We start from the raw sequence: 23038 nt of genomic DNA, 5'->3' as shown, positions 1-23038 counted from the left end.
CAGGCACTCTGCTGGGCATTGGGGTTGTTGAAGTGAATAAAAGTTTTCACAGTCTCAATTACGTTTTTTAGTGTGGTGTTTTTGAAATTTAGACCAAAAGTATATAAAGTATAAAAGCACATAGGCCCAGTTCCACCAAGAGTTATACTTACAAGTCAAAGAAGCAGTTGGGAGCTAAAGTTCAAGATGACATGGTATCATTCTTGCTATAATATATAAGTTGATGGAGGCTAGCAGCCCCACAATTAGCTCAAGGGTCTTCAACATGTAAGTTTAATTCCCTAGAGATTTTTACACAGGTCCTTAAATGATAGGGTGTTGGTAAATAGAGAATGCCTTTCATTAAAATGAAATAATTATATATGTTTAAGTTCTTCCCACTCATTTATTGCTTAAGGAGAAAACAGAGAACTGAGATTTGAATGACTCTTTTTGGTGGTGTTACAAGAGCTCTAATGTGCTGAGTGTAGTGGCACTAGCCAGTAAACTCAAGGACTTGGGAGGCTAAGGCATGAGGATTTCAAGTTTGAGGCCAGCCTCAATAATTTAGAGAAATTCTAACCACCCTGGTGAGACCCTATTTCAAAAAATTAAAAAAGGTGGGAATGTAGCTCAGTAGTGGAGCATTGCTGGGTTTAATTCCCCAGCACCAAAAAGTTAAAAAAAAAAAAGGAAAGAGCACTATTGTTCAATGTTTTGAATGTCTTTTGTTGTCATTCAGCTGTGTCTGTGACCATGTTCTAGAAATAAAAAAATTAATAATTTATCCATTTTTTTCCTTTATGGATCATGCTTTTTGTGTTTTGTCTAAGAACTCTATACCTAATTCCAGGTCATAAAGTTGTTCCCTTCTAAAAGATAGTTTTATGTTAGATCTGGTATCTATTTTGAGTTAATTTTTGTATAAGGTATGAGGTTTACGTCAAAGTCTTTTTTTTGTTTGTTTATTGATGTCCAGTTGATTCAGTACCATTTGTTAAAAGGCTATCTTTTCTCCCTTGAATTGTTTTTGTACCTCTGTTAAAAATCAGTTGGACATATATATTTGGTGCTGTTTCTGTGTTCTCTCTCCTGTTTCATTGGCCTGGGTGTCTGTCCTTCTTGAAATACTATACACTATTGATTTCTGTAACTATGTAGCTTAAAATCAGGTAGTGTGATTCCTCTAACTTTATTCTTTTTTTGTTATTTTAGTTTTCCTAGTTCATTTGCGTTTCCAAATAAATCTTAAGATTATCTTATCTAGATCTAATAAAAGATCTTGGGATTTTGATAAGAATTGTTTTTTTTTTTTAAAGAGAGAGAATTTTTTTTAATATTTATTTTTTAGTTTTCGGTGGACACGACATCTTTATTTATTTGTATGTGGTGCTGAGGATCGAACCTAGCGCCCCGCACATGCCAGGTGAGCACGTTACCGCTTGAGCCACATCCTTAGCCCAAGAATTGTGTTTTAAAAAAAAAAAAATTATTTTTTAGTTATAGTTGGACACAATATCTTCATTTTATTTTATTTTTATAACATTAAATTATTTTTATAAAATTGAGATTGTTACCCTTCAAAAGTCTGAGTTTTGCAAGGGGGCTTATTACCATCTCTGCACAGCTCATATGGTCTAGGCCGCAGCTTTTATTCTTCAACTTTAAATTATATGGCCCTTGACGCAGACACTGAGGATCGTACCCATGGCCTCGCACGTGCTAGGTGAGCACTCTACTGCTGAGCCACAATCCCAGCCCCCAAAGAATTGTGTTTTACTTATAGATCCCTACAAATGGAGTATACTGTAATCTTTACTGTTATCACTGCAGACAAAGGGACCTTACTACCCCTTAGGCCCTTGTTCCTTCCTGCTTTATAATTAGATGCCTCAAACATCTCCATTCATTGAGAACCATATCAGACAATTTTATGCTTTTGCTTTTACCATCTAATGTAATTTTTAAAACTCAAAAGAGGAGAAAGATGGTCTAATACCTACATTTACCTGTAAAGTTACCCACTGACATGAGTTACTTTCATGTTTAAAATTAAGATTTATCTTTTCTTTTAGTTAGCTTTCCACTTTGGTTTATTTCCTCATTTCTATTTACACTTTATAGTTTTAAAATATTGTGTTTATCTTTTTTAAGAACTGTAATTATTTTGTATCACATCCTGCTGAAGCATTTAGTAGATTTTTGACTGTGGGAATATTCTGAAGTAAGTAGTTCTGAGAGGATTTTTTTGGTTTAGCCAGCACCCTGAAGCACTGCCATATTAGCCTAGGATCAATTTCAGTTAGTTTCTGTGCTTGGGTTCGTTAGGTAGCTTGACTATACTGCATGAGTGCTAGCCTGAGTCATGGATCCTTAGGGCAAACTCCTGGGCCCCAAATAGAGCTCAGGTTGGATAGACACATTTTTTTATCTTTTACCTATAAAGGTAAAATGCTTTACTTTGACTTTTGCATGGTGGACTTAGCCTCAGTAGTATTATTTCCTCAATCTCTCTTCATTGAGATTGTTAACCTTCAAAAGTCTGAGTTTTGCAAGGGGGCTGATTACCATCTCTGCACAGCTCATATGGTCTAGGCCGTAGCCCCCCCCCTTTTTTTTTAAAGAGAGAGAGAGAGAGAGAGAGAGAGAGAATTTTTCAACATTTACCCTCTAGTTTTCAGTGGACACAACATCTTTGTTTGTATGTGGTGCTGAGGATCTGTTGAATATCCCTTATCCAAAATACTTTTATTGTATTTAAGATTTTTTTTTAAAATTTGGAATATTTGATGTCTTGGGGATAGGACCCAAGATAACACGAAATTCTTTTATGTTTTGCATATGCTATGTACATATAGCCCAAAGATGATTTCATACAGTATTTTTAGCATGCCATGTTTTGACTGTGGCCTCTCATGTGAGGTCAGGTGTGGACTTTTCTTTTTTTTAATATTTAATTTTTAGTTGTTGGTGGACACAATATCCTTATTTTATTTTTATGTGATGCTGAGGATTGAACCCAGTGCCTCATGCATGCTAGGCGAGCACTCTACCACTGAGCCACAACCTCAGCTCAAAAGTGTGGACTTTTCTACTGTGGTATCATGGTAGGATTAAAAAAATTTTTTGGATTTTGAGGCATTTTGGATTTCAGGTTTTCAGATTATGAACACTCTACCTGTATCCAAGGATTGAGTCTTTTAATAGAAACAGAAATTTCTGACACACCATTTCCACACTATTCTACAAATTATAGATTTTTGGGTTCCAGGAGGGACTCACTCCGTGTTTTTTCAGAACTGTCATGCGGGACAAAGTTGCTTGCTATCTCTGAGGAGGGGCATTATGACATTTGTCCTTAAGATGTGGCACTTGTCCTTAAGAGGAAGGAGCAGAGGCATCTTTGGTCATGCTCTCCTGTTTGCCAAGGAAATCTAGAGCTTCACCAAGGGAGGCAGTGCGCAGCTGTGTCAAGTGCTACAGCAAGGTCAAGGCACATCAAGACTGAACATTGGCAGTGGAATTTCATGGTCAGGAGAACTTTGCAGAGCAGTCTCCAGGGAATGCAAGAGGAAGAAGCCTATTGTGTTTTTTAATCTCTGGAAGGATGGTGGTCCTTAGTTCGGGCAGTTCTGTTTTTTTTCTCAGGAAGAATGACTTGTTTATCAGTGTGTGGTTGTTTATTTTATATTCTCTTATTTGAACACTCTTTGGGTTTCAGTCTTGCATCAGATAGATTAGTTCTGTCACAGAAACTGGATTCAGCCATGGAGCAAAGGACCTGTCCGGTGTAAGTCTGCCTTTACAGCTTTCTTGTCTGTTTCCTCACATGAGACAACCAGAACAGAAAAAAAATTTCAGACATATAAGAAAGTAGAGAGAAGAGCATCTATCTCCATTTATTGATCACCCCAATTCAATAATTTTTGTACATTTGATTCACTCATCTTTTAAATTTATCTTTCCTTTGCTGAAATATTTTAAAGAAATCCCTGACATCATTTGTGTACATAATCTCACTACGCAATGTGAATATTTTCACACATAGTCACAATGCTCTTACCACACCTAATGCAAAATTGATCATTATCTATTATCCATAGAATATTAATGAGATGGTTTTAAAAAATTCTTTGAACATGCTGAGATTGTTCCTCATTTGTTGTCTCTGTACTTGTCAGGTACTCTGCTTTACTTTGACTTTCGCATGGTGGACTTAGCCTCAGTAGTATTATTTCCTCAAAGGCTGCTCTTCCTAATTGTGGAAGCTAAAAGTAGAGCTCTGTCAGTCCATCCCATGGGTCTCTAGCTCCTCACTCTGTCTAATTTGTCTTACCTGTGCACTTGTTTATTGTCTCTCTTTCCTCCCTAGATTGAAGTGCCATGAGAGAAAGGACCTCCTAGGACATGTTGATAGCTCGCTGTCCAAACATGTAGTAGAGAAACAAATGTTTAGAAACAAGTCAACTATTAGATTAATAATAAGCAATTCCAAAGTTTGCTCAATATTTTATAACTGTTATCTCTGCCTACAACTGATTCCTATTCCAGAACTTTTCTTTTCTCAAGAGCTTTAACTAACAGCTGTGTTTGCAAAATGTGCTGGTTTGTTGTCCCTTTCAGGACATTTAATCTTTTAAATCCTCAAAATATTTTGTAAGATATAAGTGAGTAAAATCACTTCTGACCTGTTAAGAGGCAATGTTTTTACTGACATAACTCTCATTTGAGATCACTTAGTTGAGCTTGCAGCTAATAAATCTGTTTTGGCTTATATCAAGCTGGATGGAATAATCTTGTTGCTAACATATCCTTTAATTGATTATTTGAACTTCCCTGATTTAATGCATCATTTGTATTCCATGTAGGGGCTGTTTTTAAAATTGTCACATTGTCAGTTGTTGGGAATATGCTTTACATAAAAAAAAGTAATTCAGTAAAACCATGTGATTGCCGGGTGTGGTGGTGCATGCCTGTAATCCCAGTGGCTCTGGAGGCTGAGGCAGGAGGATTGTAAGTTTAAAGCCAGCCTCAGCAAAAAGTGAGGCCTAAGCAATTCAGTGAGATTCTGTCTCTAAATAAAAATATAAAAAAGTGCTGAGGATGTGGCTAAGTGGTTAAGCACCCCTGGCTTCAATCCTTGGTAACAAAAACAAAACAAAACCCATATTATTCTATAATTAAAGACTTTTTTAAAAAATATGTAAATTCAGACCTACAGAAAAGATGCAAGAAAGTTCAAAGAATTACTCTAGACTCTTCACCAGATTCCCCAGAGTTAGCATTTCACCATATTTCCTTTAAGATAACCTATTCACTTGACCTCTTTTTTTTTGAGTTGCTTGAGAGTAAATAGCAGAAACACAAAAGACAGCCATCTTCTTTTGATAAATGTGCAATTACCAGAATCAGTACTAATACTAATAAATATAATACCATTAGCTAATCTATAGATCTTATTCAAATTTCTAAATCATGTCCTTGATATGAAAAGAAAATCCTGAATCCTGAGTTGCATAGAGTTGCCAGTGTCCTTCGTCTCCTTTACTATAGCACAGATTTTTCCTTTCATTAGTTCACCATTTTTTGAAGATTACAGACCAGTTATTTTGTAGCAAGTTCCTCCATTTGGACCAGTGTTTTCAAAATTGACATGTTTTCTTGAGGCAGATGATGTCCATTTATAGGTATTTACTTTGATTACTTGGTTAAGGTATATCTGCCAGATGACTGCATTGTCAAGATATGATTTTCTTCTTGATAGTCACCAAATATCTTAGAGGATACTTCGAGACTGTTTGGTATTTGTTTACTTCTCAGACTTTCACCCACTAGTTTCAACATGATGAATATGAATCATTATGATATGCTTGCCAATAGTAAATTTCTAATTCCATCATTATTTTTTATATTTGTTGTGAGTTTGCTGTAAGGAAGAGTTTCTCCCTTTTATTTGCTTATTAATTTTTTTGTCTTTTTATTAATATGGGCTCATGGATTCTTTTTTTGTTTAGTGGGTTATAATCCATTATCATTTAAAAATGTTATACTTAAATTGTCATATATTTGGCCAAGTAGGAGCTTTTTCAGCAGGCTCCTGTGAACTTTTGACATGTCCCCATCATTTTTTAAGTGTTTCCTTACTCTCTGGAGTAAGATATTCTAGGCTAGGGTTTGGCAAACTTCTTTTGTGAGTGGCCAGATAGTAAATATTTTCAGCTTTGTAGGCCATGCGGTCTCTGTTGCAGCCATTCAACTCGACCCTTGCACCAGGAAAACAGCTATAGACAATTTGTAAACTAACTAGTGGTCTGTGTTCCAATATAAGGTTAAATAGGTGGTTGACTAGATTTGGACTGTGGGCTGTAGTTTGCTAGCCGCTCTTCTGGGTTCATATTTGTCTTTTCCTACTCTATGCTCAGCATTGGCCATTTTTTAAAGCAGCATTGGTTCCCTTTAGTGGTGAGTGGTATTTAGAAACAGATCTGGGCACCTGATAGTGTTCATTGCTGCTGGTGTAGCATTGATTCTAGGCTCTCAGCATAGAGAGGTAGGGAATAAAGAATACACATACATATAAGAATATACACACAAACTTGTATACATTTGTGTGTGTCAGTGTATAGAGGTGTGTGTGTGTGTGTGTGTGTGTGTGTGTATATATATATATAAACTGTATTTCTGTATGTCTCTAAACATTATTGGGTAGGGTTGTACCTCAGTTTGGAGTGCCTGCCTTGCACATACGAGGCACTAGGTTCTATCTCAGCACCACATAAAAATAAAATTAATAAAACGAAGGTATTGTATCTATCTTCAACTAAAAAATATTAAAAAATTATAAACCATTGAGTTATGCTTTCCAATTCCATTGTATTTCTAGCCTTTCTGTACATTTGTAATTTCTTCAACATTGATAAACCTGGCTCTCATTATTTACAAGTATTTGCTTATTTGTTCAATAGTATGTATATATTGTGTAATGACTAAATCAAACTAATTGACATACTCCTTACCTCACATACTTACTATTTTCTCATGGTAAGAACACTTAAAATGTCTCCTAACATTTTTCAAGTATACGATGTTGTTATTAACTGTAGTTGCCATGATACACAGTAGGTCTCTTAAGACTTATTTCTCCTAATTGCAAAACATCTCCCCAGCCCTCCTAACCTCCTAGTTCCTAGAAACCACCATTCTATTTTCTACTTCTGAGTTCATCTTTTTTAGATTTCACATATAAGTGAGATTAGGTGCTATCTGTTCAGATCCTTTACCCAATATATACATACTTAAAAATATGGTAGTTTTTTTTTGCTCATGAGTTAAGTTTTTTGTGTGTTTTGGATATTAATGCCTTACCAGGTGTATGATTTGCAAATATATTCTCCCATTCCATAAGTTGTCTGTTCACTATGTTGATTGTTTCTTTTGTTGTGCAGAAGATGGTTAGTTTGATTGCAGTCTCATTTGTCCTTTTTTTGCTTTTGTTGCTTATGCTTCTGGGTTCATAGTCCAAAGAAATCTTTGACTAGATAAGTGTCATAGAGCTTTATCCTTTTATTTTTTTTTCTTCTAATAGTTTTGCACTTTCAAGTCATATATTTAAAATCTTAAATTTATTTCGAGGTGATTTTTGTATATGGTCTTAATTTCATACTTTTGCATGTGCATATCCAGTTTTCCCAGCAGCATTTATTTTTTATTTTTATTTTTTAAAATTTATTTATTTATTCTAATTTGTTATATATGACAGCAGAATTTCAGTTCATAGTCCAGCAGCATTTATTGAAGAGCCTGTGCTCTTCCTATTGTGTGCTCTTGGCATCTTTCTTGAGGATCAGTTTATCATAAATATATTTATTTTGGGGCTCTTCATTCTGTTCCATTTGTCTGTGTGTCTGTTTCTATGGCAGTTCTGTGCAGGGGATCCTGTTGATGACATTCACTCTTGATAATTTGCAATCTAAACTGCTGTCCTCCATCTAGAGGTTGCCCTCTATGCTTGATGCACATTTGCTATCCTGGGGTTTCCTTTCTCTGTTATCTTGGAAAAATTCCTTACACTTCTTTGTCTTGGTGTTCCTTATTATATCCACATCATCCTCTTTCTTAGTTCACTGTATTATCTTGGCAAAGCGTATACATTAGTAGCTATCTACGAAAGAACACATGAAATTTTTTTGAGGTCTGCACTTCTGAAAATGTCTTTATTCCACCTCTCTATGTGATTGTCAATTTTACTGTTCATAGATATTAGAACATTCTTTTCTTCAGCATTCTCCTGTTCTCGATTGCCACTGGCAGCCATCTGTGGTTGACAGAAAATTTTCCTTGAAATCTTTAGCTATTTTATTGAGGTATAATTTATATGCATTACATAATACCAAATGCTTAATATTCATTCCTGAAGACCCACTTTTTGCTCCTGTTGTGTTTCCATTTAGTTTAAAGAGCTCCTTTTGGTGTTTCTTATAGTCATTTCTGGTAGATTTTCTTTTTTATTTGAAGATGTTTCCGGTTTGCCATTGTTCCTAAAGGATATTTTTGTTGGATATAGAATCCAGTTTTCTCTTTATGGAGGATGTCATTTTCCTTTGGCTGCTTTAGATTTTCGTTGTATGTTTGGTTTTCAGTAGTTTGATTATGAAGTTTCTAGATAGTTTTCTTTGAAGTTTTCCTTTTTTGGTTTCACTCAGCTTCTTGAATCTGTATGTCTATGAATTTAACCAAATCTGGGATGTTTTCAGTTATTATTTTATTAATTTTGGGCGATGTATATACTTCTTATGTTTGGAACTCCAGTTATCTTTGTGTTTGACCTTTTCATATTGTCCTACAGGTCCATAATGCTCAGTCCATCTTTTTGTTCAATCCTTTTTCTCTGTTTTTCAGGTTGAATAGTTTCCGTTGGTAACGTTCAGGCTCACTGATATTTTATTCTTTTATTTCTACTTAGCTATAAAGATTTCTCTCTCACTCTGTTTTATAACTGTCAATGGATCTTTATTTTTTATTTATTTATATGTGATACTGAGAATTGAACCCAGTGCCTCACATGTTAGGCAAATGCTTTACCACTGAGCTATAACCCCAGCTTACCCACTGCCTCTTTAATTTCAGATAAATTAAATTATCTGAAATTTATTAGCTTCAAAATTCTCATTTTAAAGTAAATTTTTATTTCTTTGAGATTTCTTTTCAGTCATTTCAAGTTTCTTGTCTTTCACCTCAGGGAGCATAGTTACCATAGCTGATTTAAAGTGTTTCTCTGATAATTCTAATGGCAGTCATTTTGAGATTGGGAAGGTTGGGATGTGTTGATTTTTCCCTTTATAATGGGTTACATTTTCAGGGTTCTTTTTTGTATGTCAAATGATTTTTGGATTGTATCTGTCTTATTTTATTTTATTATTATTTTACTTTTTGGAGGGCTTTGCTGTGTTGCCTAAGCTGACTTCAAACTTCTGGACTCAAGTCAGTCTCCTGTGTAGACTTCGAATTCTATTAGATTCTTTTGAGGAATCTTGATTCTTTTTTTTTTTTTTTGGATACAAAACCTTTATTTTGTTAGTTTTTCTTTGTTTCGTTTTGTTTTTTCAATTCGGTGCCAGGGATCGAACCCAGTGCCTCATGCATGCTAGGAAGTGCTCTACCACTGAGCCACAACTCCGGTCCCTGATGTTTTTTATTTTACTAGCCATTGGTTTGAGACCCTCTTTTAAGTCCAGACTGTAAGTTTAATCCTCTATAAAAGAAGGCTGAACTCTCAGTTACAATTTTAAACCATTATGATGCTGCACTGAGTCTGTCTTATACACCAAAAGAGTTAAGGGTCAGTCTGAGATTTGTACAATGTTCATAGAAATTAGAGCATTCTTTTCTTCAGCATTCTCCTGTTCTTGATTGCCACTGGCAGCCATCTGTGGTTGATCAGGCTGTTTCCCCTTCTTCTGGCCAGGCAACCTTGGAATTTCTATGGATGTTTTAGCTGCCTGCCCTGTATCACTTGTATGATGGGAGTCAGTATTGGGGCAAAACATGTACTCCTCTCCCTTCCTAAAACAAAAACACAAACGCTAGAAACTCACTCATCCTAGTATCAGTCACTTCTCCAGTTTTCGTCTCCCAAAAGTCCGTCTTTCATTTGTTTACTCTTCAGAACCTACAGGTAGTTGTTTCTGTTGTTTTTGCCAAAGTTTATATTTATAACTCAATTTTTAAGGCTTTGAAGCCAAGCATGGGCTCTCCCAGCCTAAGGTTTTCATCAGGAATTTACCTAGTACAATATTGAAAAAAGTTTTAATGAAAGATGAGAATAAAAATGTACGTTAGATTACATAGTTGCAGTAATTTGAAGCGTTTTTTGAAAGGCAATTCTTAAATATCTTCTGTGTTTTAGGTGAAACATGGGTTGAAGATGAGATTAATGGCTGAGAGACCTGTTAAAAAACTTTTGTTATCTCTATGCTGTACTGTTGCAACAAGCTGAATTCTGACAGTGCTAATCAAGTTGTAAAGGAAGGAATCTGTTTAGGAATATTCTGATAAGAGAATAGACAGAATTTGGCCATAGATTATTAATGGAGGAAAGAGGTTAAGATGACTACTGTTTGCTATCTAAGGATGATAATGATGTCATTAATCTGGATACAGTACATAGGTGGACAGTATAGTTTGAGGAGAATCATAAATTGAATTAGAAACATGTTTCATTCAAATTGCTGGCCAGTATTACTCAGCAGGAAGTTAGAAAGTTAAAGAGAACCTTTGGAGAACAGGGCTAGAGGTGAAGATTTAACTATTTAGCAGAGAAGTGAAATGAGTCTTAAGAATAGACCTTGCAAATGGTAGAAACCTAAGAGGTAAACCCGTGAAAGAAGAGGAATCAGCAGGAAATCTGAGAATTTAAGAGAAAGTTAGAAGAGCCAGAAGACTGAGGTATACTGGAGAACAAAAGGGAGAAGTTTGTAGTCTGAGCATGCCAGTTTTTAGTAATGAGGCTCTTCTTCACTAGCAATACCAAAAATGTAATTTTGTTGTAGAGATGAATGCAAAAGTTATATTCCAAAGGAGAGTAAAGAGGATGTAATAGAGGAAATAGAGGTGGTGAGTCTAGACCACGTTTTAAAACTTTCTCAGGGAGGGGAATGAGAGCAATGGAGTGGTAGCTGGTGGCTTAAAGTGGGCAGAAGGGGAGCAAAGCCAGGCTCTTAGTGTGTTTTTTTTTTTTTTGTGGGGGGTGTTCTAGGGTTTGAATTCAAGGTCACTTAGCTGTTGAGCCACATCCCCAGCCTTATTTTGTACTTTATTTAGAGATGGGTCTGAGTTGCTTAGTGCCTCGCTTTTGCTGAGGCTGGCTTTGAACTCTTGATCCTCCTGCCTCAGCCTCCCAAGCCACTGGGATTATAGGCGTGCGTCACCACACCCGGTGGTTGTACATTGCTGGAAGGGCAACTATGGAGAGAACAATAGGTGTGTTAGTAAAGTTTTAGAGTAGATAGGTTTATACAGAATTGAGGATTTTAGGTTGTAAATATGATACAGGAAGGAAAGAGAGGAAAGTTATGGAAAAGTTTTGTCAGGGATAAAAGTGAGTCTATTTGGAAGAAGTTGGGTTAATACATTTGAGAATGAAAGTCAAGAGTGAGGTTGCTACTTCTCCCCAAGGTTAGGGGATAGAAAATAGTGGCAATAAATCTTCTTTCAGACAATAAATAGAAAAGCAAGTTCCCTCTCACCTACTAAACTACTTGAAGGTATTTGAGAAGCAATAAGAGGATAAATATCTAGGAGAAAATAAAAGCTTAGGGAAATAAGACTAGTATTTGGAGCTGTTTCTCTCTAGTGGATATTTGCTGATTTTTGGAAGATCATTTGAAAAACTGAGCAGTGCATTTGATAACCTCTTGGGTTAGAAGGGAAGGGAGTAGAACTCAGGCTCTGCGTATGTGGGATATGTGTGGTTCTGGTGACTCTGATTTGGAATTAGGACACTGAAGGGCCACACCTTGAAGCAGGGCTGAATCTGATAGATTAGAACATTACAGTGACTGTAGCTCCATTTTAAATATGTTTATAATTTATTGTCTTTGTCTCAGGTGCTTTGCAGAAGCAAATGCAAATCCTATCTAGAAGATAACAACATTACATGAGGCCTCAAATTATTACTTCAGAAATCATGCAGGTATATTCATCTCATAATTTTAAAAAATTCAGGCAAAACATGATCAAGTAGAAGCAACAGAAGATAGGAGATCTATAGGGGCTGTTGAAAATGGAGTTTTCAGACTTAAATATAGCTGTACTTGTTCAAAGAGATAAAAGACAAGGTTCAGCATTTTCAGAAGAGAACTTGAAAAAAAAAGAAATGAACTGAAATAGGAAGTTAATGGATGGTTTAACAGAAGATGAGATAGAGCTGAAAGGAAAATTAGGGAATTGATAAGATTCAGAGAAAAAAGATGGAGAAGACTGAGGAGATTGAGGGACACAAATATATTGAGGAGATCAAAAGTGTGTAATCGAGTCCCGACAGGGATGAGGGATAATGGGTAGAAATAATATTTGAAAAGAGAATGACTGAAAAGTTTCCTAAACTGATGAAAATTATCAAGCAACACATTCAAGGAGCCTAGTACCACCATATGGGAGAAAAAGCAACTCATACTTGTATACTGTGGTAAGTCTTCAGAAAACCAAAGATAAAGAGAAAAATGTATAATGCTGCCAGGGGAGAGGAAACAGTGTACTTTGAGAGAATTAACAATTAGACTAATGACTGACATCTCATTAGAAACAGTGAAGGCTATAAGACAATGGAATGACAACTTCAAAGCACTGAGAGAAAATAATCCACAGTATAGAATTCTAAAACCTGAGAAAATGTCCTATGAGAATAAAAATGGCAGTTTTTCGGTTAAAGTAACTATTCTTTGAAAAGCTCAAAAGAGCCAGGTGCGGTGTTGCATGCCTGTAATCCCAGTGGCTTGGGTGGCTTGAGTCAGGAGGATTGAGAATTCAAAGCCAGGCTCAGCAAAAGTGAGATGCTAAGCAACTCAATGAGACCTGTCTCTAAATAAAATACAAAATAGGTTATTGTGAATGGGGTAGTTTTCCTCATTTCCTTCTCAGAGGCTTTGTCACTGATATAAAGAAATGCCTTTGATTTATGGGTGTTGATTTTATATCCTGCTACTTTGTTGAATTCATTTACTAGTTATAGAAGTTTTCTGATGGAGCTTTTTGAGTCTTCTAGGTATAGAATCATATCATCAGCAAATAGTGCTAATTTAAGTTCTTCTTTTCCTATACATATCCTTTTGATTTCTTTCATCTGTCTAATTGCTCTGGCCAGTGTTTCAAGAACTATGTTGAATAGAAGTGGTGAAAGAGGACAACCCTGTCTTGTTTGTTCCAGGTTTTAGAGGGAATGCCTTTAATTTTTCTCCGTTTAGAATGATGTTGGCCTGAGGCTTAGTGTAGACAGCCTTTACGATGTTGAGATATGTTCCTGTTATCCCTAGTTTTTCTAGTGTTTTGAACATAAAGGGGTGGTGTATTTTGTCAAATGTTTTTCTTCATCTATTGAGACGATCATGTGGTTCTGATCTTGAAGTCTATTGATGTGATGAATTACATTTATTAATTTCCGTATGTTGAACCAATCTTCCATCCCTAGGATGAATCCCACTTGATCATGGTGCACAATCTTTTTGATATGTTTTTGTATTCGATTTGCCAAAATTTTATTGAGAATTTTTGCATCTATGTTCATTAGAGATATTGGTCTGAAGTTTTCTTTCTTTGATGTATCTTTGCCTGATTTTGGGATCAGGGTGATATTGGCCTCATAGAATGAGTTTGGAATTATTGCCTCTTTTTCTATTTCCTGAAATAAATTGAAGAGTATTGGTATTAGTTCTCCTTTAAAGGTCTTGTAGCACTGGGTTCGATCCTCAGCACCATATAAATATAAAATAAAGATATTGTATCCACCTAAAATTAAAAAATAAATATTCTTTTTAAAAAATAATATATTTATTTATTTATTAGGTGTAGATGGACACAACACAATGCCTTTATTTTTATGTGGTGCTGAGGATCGAACCCAGGACCCGCCCATGCTAGGTGAGCGCTCTACCGCTGAGCCACAATTTTTTTTATATTCCCTGACCTGGAGACATCCATTCCCTCCCATCATATGTACATTTGTTCATACTAAAAAATATGGTACTGTATTATTATTTCAGTATGATTTTAAAAGTCTAATGTCCTCTAAAAAGGTGATATATATACACAATGGAGTTTTATTCAGTCATAAAGAAGAATGGAAATTATGTCATTTTTAGGAAAATAGATGGAATTTGAGAACATTATGTTAAATGAAATAAGCCAAACTCAGAAAGTTAGGGGTTATCTGTTTTTTTCTTATATGTGAAATCTTGAGGAAAGAAAGAGAAAAAAAAAAAGGTGAGGTGGATTTCATGAACATGGAAGGGAGGCTAGTAATTTAGAGAAAGGAGCCAGGGGAAGGGAAGAGGGACAAGAAAGGGGAAATGCTATGGAATAAAATTGACCAAATTATATTATTATATCATGTGCATATACAAATATATAACAATCTCACACACACTCACACACTCTCTATCTATCTATCTGTCTATATAAAATTATAAAGCACCAATAAAAATAAGAAAAAAGGACAGAAAATAATGGGAAGAAAGTCCCAACCACCAAACTAATGACCTTTTACCCCTCATTCTGCCTAGTACAGTGCTTTGCAAAAGAATTTGTTGAGTTAACAAGGGAGTGAGGCCTTCTGGATTAACACTTAGTCTGACCCCTTGCTGTGCCTGGAAGGCCATCTCTTTCACATTGTCCTTAAAGTTGGGTAACTTTATTTCTCAATCATTTCATTATCACTAAGTGTCTGTTAATCTTTGTTGTTTCTTCTTTAGAGTTAGTATTAAGTTTAACTGAATGAAAAATTATATCATTTTGGTGAAGGATGTGTGTAGGGACAATTTGAAGGAAGTGGTAGCTAGTCTTCAGAGTAACATCTTGATCTATTTCATGGGAAAATATGCTGCTTCCAGGATTTTGGAAGTTTGCAAATATAGACTTGATCTCTTTTCTAGCAGAGACTAGAAAGTAGAAGTGGTGGAGTGTTCATTATCTTAGTGGAAGGCCAGGGACCAGCCGTAAGGCTGCACCTTCCAGCCTGCTGACCCAGGTAGCTGTTCTTATATCCCTTAGATGTGGCTGCTTGAGCTTCTGATTAGACACCTGGTTTGAGGTGATGACAGATATGAATAGGGGAATAGACTTCTAATTATAATTATTGCCATTTTTGAGAGCTTGTGAACCATCTAGGGTTCCCTTCATAATTTTGGGTATCAAATTGTGGCAATGAATTAAGTTTTGTGGATGAATTCTAAGGAATTAACTTATTTAATAAATAAAATAAGTGTATTTAGAGATGATAAGCACCATAAGACAGTGATGGGTAAAGTGCTCTGAGATTGGAGAGCAGGGATCCCTTATGTCCAGTTAGCTTTGCTTAGGGATTCTTTATTGGAAGAGATATATTTCAACTAGATTAAACTTAGTAAATGCCACATCTTGAGCCTTTTTATTACCTATTCCATTACAGTTTTTAGATTCTGAATCTTTTTATCATCTTTCAAACTACATTTTCTCCTATTTTTGTGCATTTCATAACCTGACTAGTACTGCAGAGTTCCTCATTTTCTACCTCATTTGCCCCATTTGTGGAGTTTTTTTTCTAATATTGTTTTTTTAGTTGTAGTTAGACACAATACCTTTATTTTGTTTATTTATTTTTATGTGGTGCTGAGGATCGAACCCAGTGCTTCACACGTGCTAAGCAAGTGCTCTACCACTGAGCCATTTGTGGAAATTTTTAATTGAAGTGTTCCAAAGGAGCAGACTTGTGTACTCAGCACAGATGGTGTGCTTGATGGACTGCTCAGGAAAATGTGCCACCAAGACCCAAGAGGACACCATATTGCCTTTGCCATCCAAGTATACCAGAGTACTAAATTTCTGGGTGGGCAAAGGAGGCTGCAGGTTGACTGGTGTCCACTCATTGATCTCTTTGATTTCAGCTGGTGACAACTGAGCTGCTTCAGACAGGAAGAACTTTAAGCTGAGCAGTAGTGGCTCCCCTGAATCTGGAGAGAAGAGGAGCCCCTGGAACCAGTAATGAGCCATCCTGACTACAGACTGAACCTCCGACCCCTGGGGACCCCCAGAGGTAGCACAAGGAAATGGAGTCTGCCCTGGCAACAGGAAACCTGAAATACGAGTGGAGCGGGTGTGGAGGTGGAGGGCAGCTCTTAGGATGAGGGGACTAATTCTTTTGGTGAACTATTAACTGTTCTCCCATGTTAGTTATTCTAGAATTAGGTGTGGTTTCTTGTTGTCTTAATTCATTATTATGTTGTGCACAGCTGTTTAATTTCCTCCAGAAAAGTGATCATCTTTTAATAATTCCTATTTTTAAAAGTTTGTATCTATAAACAGCAAGGCATACTTAACCAATTATTCCTATTTTGTTCCATGCATGTTGTGCTTATTTAAAGTTCCGGTCTCATCTGTATATGATTTTTTCATGTTTCCTTACCCATTTTCTCCTCTTTGTGACTGAATTCATCATCAAAGAATTTCATTCTCTTGTTGTTCTTTGTAAATAATAAGAATGATGATAATAATAAGCATAATATCTCCAGTTTTAAAAATACAGAAATGTTTGAGGAGAGAGCTGATTGCTGCCTCATGTTTCTAGGTGTGTCCTCTGTGGTTGGTCCCCATGGTTTTGGTGCTTCGCCAGGTGACAAAAAGTCAAAGAACAAGTCCACGCGAGGGAAGAAAAGGAGCATATTTGAGACCTACATGTCCAAGGAGGCGGTTTCAGAAGGCTTGAAGAGAGGAGCACTTATCCAGGTGCTTAAAACTACTGGCAGGCTATTCCCTAAATATGTGGAACCAAAGCAATCTGTTGTTCATTCAGCTATTTCCTGTTTGTGCTGCATGCTTTGAGATGAGCATATAATTGGTGCAGGGCTTACTGCTTCTTAGACCTGAAGTGCATTTAAAAGTGATAAGCACCACAAGACAATGATAGGCAAAATGCCCTGAGATTTGAGAGGAGGGAGCCCTTACTTCCAGTGTTGTTGCCTAGGGATGCTTTATTGGAAGGGATATGGGCAGGCCATGGGCAGCTGGGCCCTGTGCAGTTTGAGTAAGTGAAGAGAACTTTTGAGTAAGTAAGAGAGCTTTCCAAGTGGAGGTACCAGTGTGAGACACTAAAGCAGACTGGGAAGTAGGGTTTGGATATGTCAAACATTGAATAGGTTGGTTTGCCTGAAGCACAAAGATGCTGAATGTCTGAGAAAAATGGATAAGATTGGGAAAAAAACAGTGAAAAATAATAAGACAATATTTGTTGATTGTTTTTGAGTTTATACAAAATGTGTTCACAAGCTAGCCCAGTGTTTTGGTGGAGTAGACATTATTAATCATTCCCTGTGAACCTGGAACAGTTAAGGTTAGGAGCATATTGCTTGGTTACTTTTGAAATGACTGTGGATGAGACTGTTTTTTTGTTCTTGGAGCTTGCAGCCCAGTACAGGGAAGCAGTGATGTGAATTGACGGTTGGAGGATAAAATGGCAGGTGCTGAGATAGAAGGGTGACCATGGTGTATGGGAAAGATACTGGGGGGAATAGGACTGGGGTTCTGGAGAGGTCTGTTCTAGGAGGTGATGTCTTTGGTAGGTATTGAGGATGATAGTTTGGGCCTATTGGATGAGTGATGCAGGTGTGGGACAGAGATGTGGAGATGCAGTTGCATTAATGAAAACATGAACTTGAGGAACAACGTGTAGTAAGGCAGCTTAGGTCTCCTTGGGGGTGAAATATAAGGCAGGTGTCAGGTAACAAGGCTAGAGAAGAAGGGAGGGTTAGCTATTCTTTGAATTAAGATTGTTTTATAATTCTTGGATTAGTACAGAAATATGGCCACATGCTACATGGTTCACTTAAAAATACTGACCATATTCTATTTTCTCTCATTTTGAAAGCCCAGCTGCTGTATTTGTGTTTGCAGCTGAAGATACATCTAAATAATAGATACTATTACCGCCTCTCCTTTTTTATCACCTTTCCATAATGACCTGCGGTCAAGTGGTGGCAGGGTCATATCTTACTCCAAAGGCACTTGGCTGATGCTTAGTAAAAAATTAGGTTGAATATATATTTACTATCTGCCTAAAGGTCAAGATATTATCTTTTGAAGAAAAGTGAGAAGGAAACTCAGTTGTTATAATTTGAGAGATAAATAGCTTAGAATTTTGGTTGCAGAATTATACGTATAGAGAGACAGGGTAAGAGCAGTATTCTTCCATGGTATTTCTTTTTGCTGTCTTTTAACTTTTGCTTTTGAAGTGACTTTTTGCTGATCTTAAAACAAAAATCTGATCAATATAACAACTCTCATTCCCAGGAGTTAGTAAATGATTCCTCCTGGCCTGTGACATCATGAGACTCTGCAGCCAGAGCCTCCCCCCACATGTGAGAACAGTTGTTCTTTGCAGATGGGGAGAGGAATGGGTTCCAGATATGAGGTCACCGTGTGAAATATATAACACTGTAAATAAGATTTTCATAGGCAGAGAAATAGAGTCCATCTGCTTTTGGATATAAACTTTCCGTGTGTAGGTCTGGCTGTGTAAAGTAAAAAACTAGGTAAGAAAGGATATTTTAATGCTGTTGGAGAAAATTAAGTGTATTAGATATACTTTGAAATATTTGTTAACTTTTGTATATCATGTCCTCCTTTTCTTTCTCCCAATCCAGAGAAAATAAACTTTCACTAAGAGATTTTATGGTTTTAAAATAGGAGTAAAATAATATATTTTCAATACCTTGACTAATAATTTGATATTTCATTGGTTTGCCCTATGTGGGGAAGAAGAGACCACAGTGACCAAAGAAATCTCTCTTCTGTGTTTGGAACTAATCAGCAATAACACATGATCATGTGCATGTAGTTTTGAAGGTTTTTTTTTTTTTTTTAATAGATTCACACATCAAAGAGCACATGTCATTTTGTTCTCCACAGGTGCAATATTGGGAGGTTGTTATAGGAAATGTTGGGAGAGATGAGAGTGATAGACAATCTAGAAGAGGCCTCAGTTTGGGGTGATGACCAAGGAGAAATAAGGAGGAAGATGGTAGAATTGGCTGTTTTAGATCCCAGAGGGTACTTTGGCTGAGGCACCTTGTGAGGAGTTTCACCTGGAGTAATATTGGTATGAATTGTTATTTGGCCTCTGAAAAAAATCCTAGTCCAGGGGGCTGGGTCTGTAGCTCAGTGGTAGAGTGCTTGCCTAGCATGTGTGGAGGCACTGGGTTCGAGAGCGCTTGCCTAGCATGTGTGAGGCACTGGGTTCGATCCCCAGCACCACATAAAAATATATAAATAAAATAAAAGTAATAAAAAAAAATCCTAGTCCAGGAAGACAGAGGACAGGATGGGCTAGTTTCTAGGACCCCTTGTTAAGCATGAATTCAGCTGGAAAATACTTTGGTGTAAATTAAGGATGAGAAGAATAAAGGTGACATTACAGTGGAATGCCCAGTCATTCAGAAGGGAGAGGTGGCACTCATAACATTAATACCGGGGGCAGTAGTGAATGTCAACTCTGCAGACATTAATTAGCACAAGAAATGTTTCTTGACAACCTAGTAAACACCACATGTATACCAGTGAGCAAGATAGGGGAGATAGGCAGAAAGAAACTAAAGTAATGCAAAAGAAATTACAGATTATGTTAATTGTTAAATGGGAAATAAGAAAGATGAGAGAGAATAATTGGGGGGAGCCACTTTATTTAGGGGGATAAAGAAGTCCTCTGTGAGAAGTGTTGCGATCTGAAGGGTGAGAAGGAGTCAGGCATTTTAAGCTTTAGGGAGAGGAATGTAGGCAGAAAGGTCAACAAGTGGAAGTAGGGTTGGTGTTTTGAGGAACAAGAAGGAAGCCTGCTGGAACATAAGTGAACAGAGGGAATTACAACATGGGAATAGTTGGAGAGTTCGACAGCAGCCAAGTCATGGAGGGTCTGAGGAGTTGGATTTTATTCAAAGGACAATGCAAAGTCATTGAAGGGTATTAAGCAGGAAGAACATGATCTGTTTCATGTCTTAAAAATGTTTCTCTGGCTATAGACTAGGGTGGAAGTTGGGAAACCACTTAGGAAGCCATCGAAGCAAGATCATATGGATACTTGAACAAGGGTGGTGGTAGTGAGGAGGGAGAGAAATAAGGAGATGGGGAGTGATTGCTGACATGACCTTCTGACCGATGAGATGTGGAAAGTGAGGCAAAGGGTGGAAGCCAGGATGGCTCAAGAATGATGTGGTCATTAACCAAGACAAGGAAGATTGAGGGTTAGTATGTGTGCTGACCTGTGGGGAGCAGGAGGGCAGATGGGTGAGTGAAGAGGCCCTGGTGGCAAGCACATGGGCCCTGCAGTAGTTGAGTGCTGGGATTCTGTAGCCAGCTTGCCCAGGCTTAAGTGTAGTACGACAGTGGCAGTTGACTCACCCTCTCAATGCCTCAGTTTTCTCATTCACAAAAAAGAATATAATAGTCTATACCTCTTGGTTGTTGTAAGGGTTAAATAGTTCACAGAAATAAAGCTGTCAAAACATTATGTGGCCTGGAGGACACCTATGGAAGTGATGGTACTTGAGATTGCTTTTATTATTGTCAGAAGAGCATCTGTTACTCAGCTCAGGTGGTTGCTATCATGTGGAGGTAGCTGTCCACAGCTGCTGCTGGATCTTATAGTTTTTCAAGATAATCTGAACTACATATTTTTTATGTGTGACATTCCTCAAGATGTTCTCAAACATTGTATAAGTCAGATAAAGCATGTTTGTGAGTGCCAAGTTAGACAAATGAACCCAGTTGTGTGGTATTTTTCTATAATGCCATTCAGTTCCTTGGGTAGGCAGGGATAAGGAAGACAGTTGGAGTCAGTTGGGGGAGGGCTTTACTGGTTGAGTGTAAGAGGAAGAGGGGACCCAAAGCTTAGGGTTTGTGAGGGTAAAGAATAATGGCAGGCCATGTCAATTAGGTAGCCAAGAAAGGGAAGATAGTTAATGAAAAGGTGGTCAGACTATGGCTTGGAGGTCTTGGTGAAACTGAAGGATTGTGAAGTGGGGTTTCTACAGTAATTGAGCTGGAAGGACAGAAGAGTGTGATCAGAAAATGTGATGTTTGGCTTGTGTTTGAAAGTAGTGTAATTAGTGGTGATGACAGAATATAGGTGGTGGATGTGGGAGAAAGTAGCCGGGGTGTGGCTGGGATGGATGGAGAAGGTACCTAGAGTGACTGACTAGGTTGCCTAGTCATTGTTATGGATGTAAAGTCCCCAAAATGTGGGGATGAAAGGAAAGGCAGTGAGCTACCAGTCAACACACTAGTGAACTGGAGCTGTGGCTGGAAAGCTTGAAGATGGTAGCACCAAAGAAATGTAGCAGGAGCTAATGATATGAACTTCAAAGGACCTGGGGTTTTTTCAAAGTGAATTGAAGGAAAAAATAATTTTTAAGACATACGGGGAAGCAAAGAAAAGACAGTCTTCCTCTGATTCCTGAGAGCACTCAAGGGAAGTAATGACATCAAGGGACAACTAGGTTTCCAGTCAGGAACTGCAGGAGCATTCAGAGCAGAGATGAAAGATGCAGGATCCTTATTGGTCAAATTCCAGGGCTAGAGGAGAGTTTAGGAGGCAGATGAGAGATGGGGGACTGGATGGGGTTAGGGATAGTTGGGAAAACAGGAGAATGAGAGTATTACACTTCTCTCTTAAACAGCATGTGCTGGATATGTTTTGCAGCTGACAAATCTTTTCTCTGGGGGTGTTACTTTTAGAAATACATGACAGTAGAGTGTATTTTGACATATTATACATACATGGAGTATAAATTACTCTAATTAGGATCCCATTCTTGTGGCTGTACATGATGTGGAGTTTCACTGGTGGCGTATATATATATGAACATAGGAAAGTTATGTCCAGTTCATTCTACTGTCTTTCCTATTCCCATCCACTTTCTCGTCCTTTCATTCTGACAGATCATTCTTGACAAACTGTGCTGCTAGCTTCTCTGCAGGCTGTAGGAACCACCCTGGTCTGCTGTGGGACCCTGTTGGAGCTTTCTCTTTATTATTATTATCGGAACTCTCAGAGGTTCTGTTTCTGAGGTACAGTTCTTAAGAGTTGTGCTCCAATCAAATTTACAAATTTTACTTTAGTGGGAAATTTTTTTGGAACACAACTTCTATCCTTCCCTGTATGTTTATACATATGAAAGTCTGGGACAGAGAATTTTGAGTAAAATCTTTAAGGTCTCTTTAATGTCTTTTCCTTTTAATAGAGCTGAGATGCAGCCTTGAGCAACATGTCTCTTCCCTCTGAGCCCAGCCTTGGCCTCTCTGAGTGCTCTGTAATTAAAGGCACATTTAAAGCAGGGGGCGTTCTCACTTCTTTATTTCTTCATGTGCAAACCATTCACTGAACTGGAAGGAGTGATAAAAGAATAGGAATTAAAAACAACAACAACAACAACATGCTCAGGCTAGAAAAAAGTGCCTGGAGTCAGAAAATGTAATTTCAGTGAATTGACTTTGATTTGTTTGGTGGCTCCTTCCTTGCTGAGCCTGTGAGCTCTGTGAGGGTGGAGACTGTCTGTGACTCTTCACTGTATTTGTATCACTCAACCGGACACCTATCATACTAGTTATCAGGAATTATTGAGTAGATGAATATTTAGGATAAATGTAAGTTTTATTTTTCCTCTTCCCCAGGAGGAAACAGCTGTCCTAGAAGTGAATTGCTTTAGCATCGTTAAGGGAGGCCTCGGGGAGCTTTGCCAGTCATATTTCCCTGCCCTTCTCTCTCACCGGAAGTGAATTTGTAGCATGATGGGGAAGAGTAAATGTTAGCTCTCTAACCCACTTT

General features: G+C 37.4%; 1 protein-coding gene across 9 annotated transcripts in view; it reads left to right on the top strand.

Moving 5' to 3' along the window:
• The window catches only part of Dis3l2 (DIS3 like 3'-5' exoribonuclease 2), a 332047-nt gene that overhangs the window by 28426 nt on the left and 280583 nt on the right, over window positions 1-23038 (top strand). For 7 of the 9 annotated variants that reach the window (XR_011709223.1, XR_011709224.1, XR_011709225.1 and 4 more), the window contains exons 2-3: window positions 16113-16261; window positions 16793-16950. Coding sequence is in view for 6 of the 9 variants with exons in the window: in XM_071619543.1 (XP_071475644.1) it covers window positions 16210-16261; window positions 16793-16950 (210 nt within the window). In the remaining 3 variants the exon portion in view is untranslated. Of the gene's footprint in view, window positions 1-12083; window positions 12170-14093; window positions 14113-16112; window positions 16262-16792; window positions 16951-23038 lie in introns of those variants that run through there. The other 2 variants (XM_027941745.2, XM_071619542.1) reach the window with 2 other exon arrangements.

The sequence above is a fragment of the Marmota flaviventris genome, chromosome 11 (assembly GCF_047511675.1).
Source record: "Marmota flaviventris isolate mMarFla1 chromosome 11, mMarFla1.hap1, whole genome shotgun sequence".
In the NCBI taxonomy this organism is placed as follows: Eukaryota; Metazoa; Chordata; class Mammalia; order Rodentia; family Sciuridae; genus Marmota; species Marmota flaviventris.
This window is presented reverse-complemented; position numbering and strand designations above follow the sequence as displayed.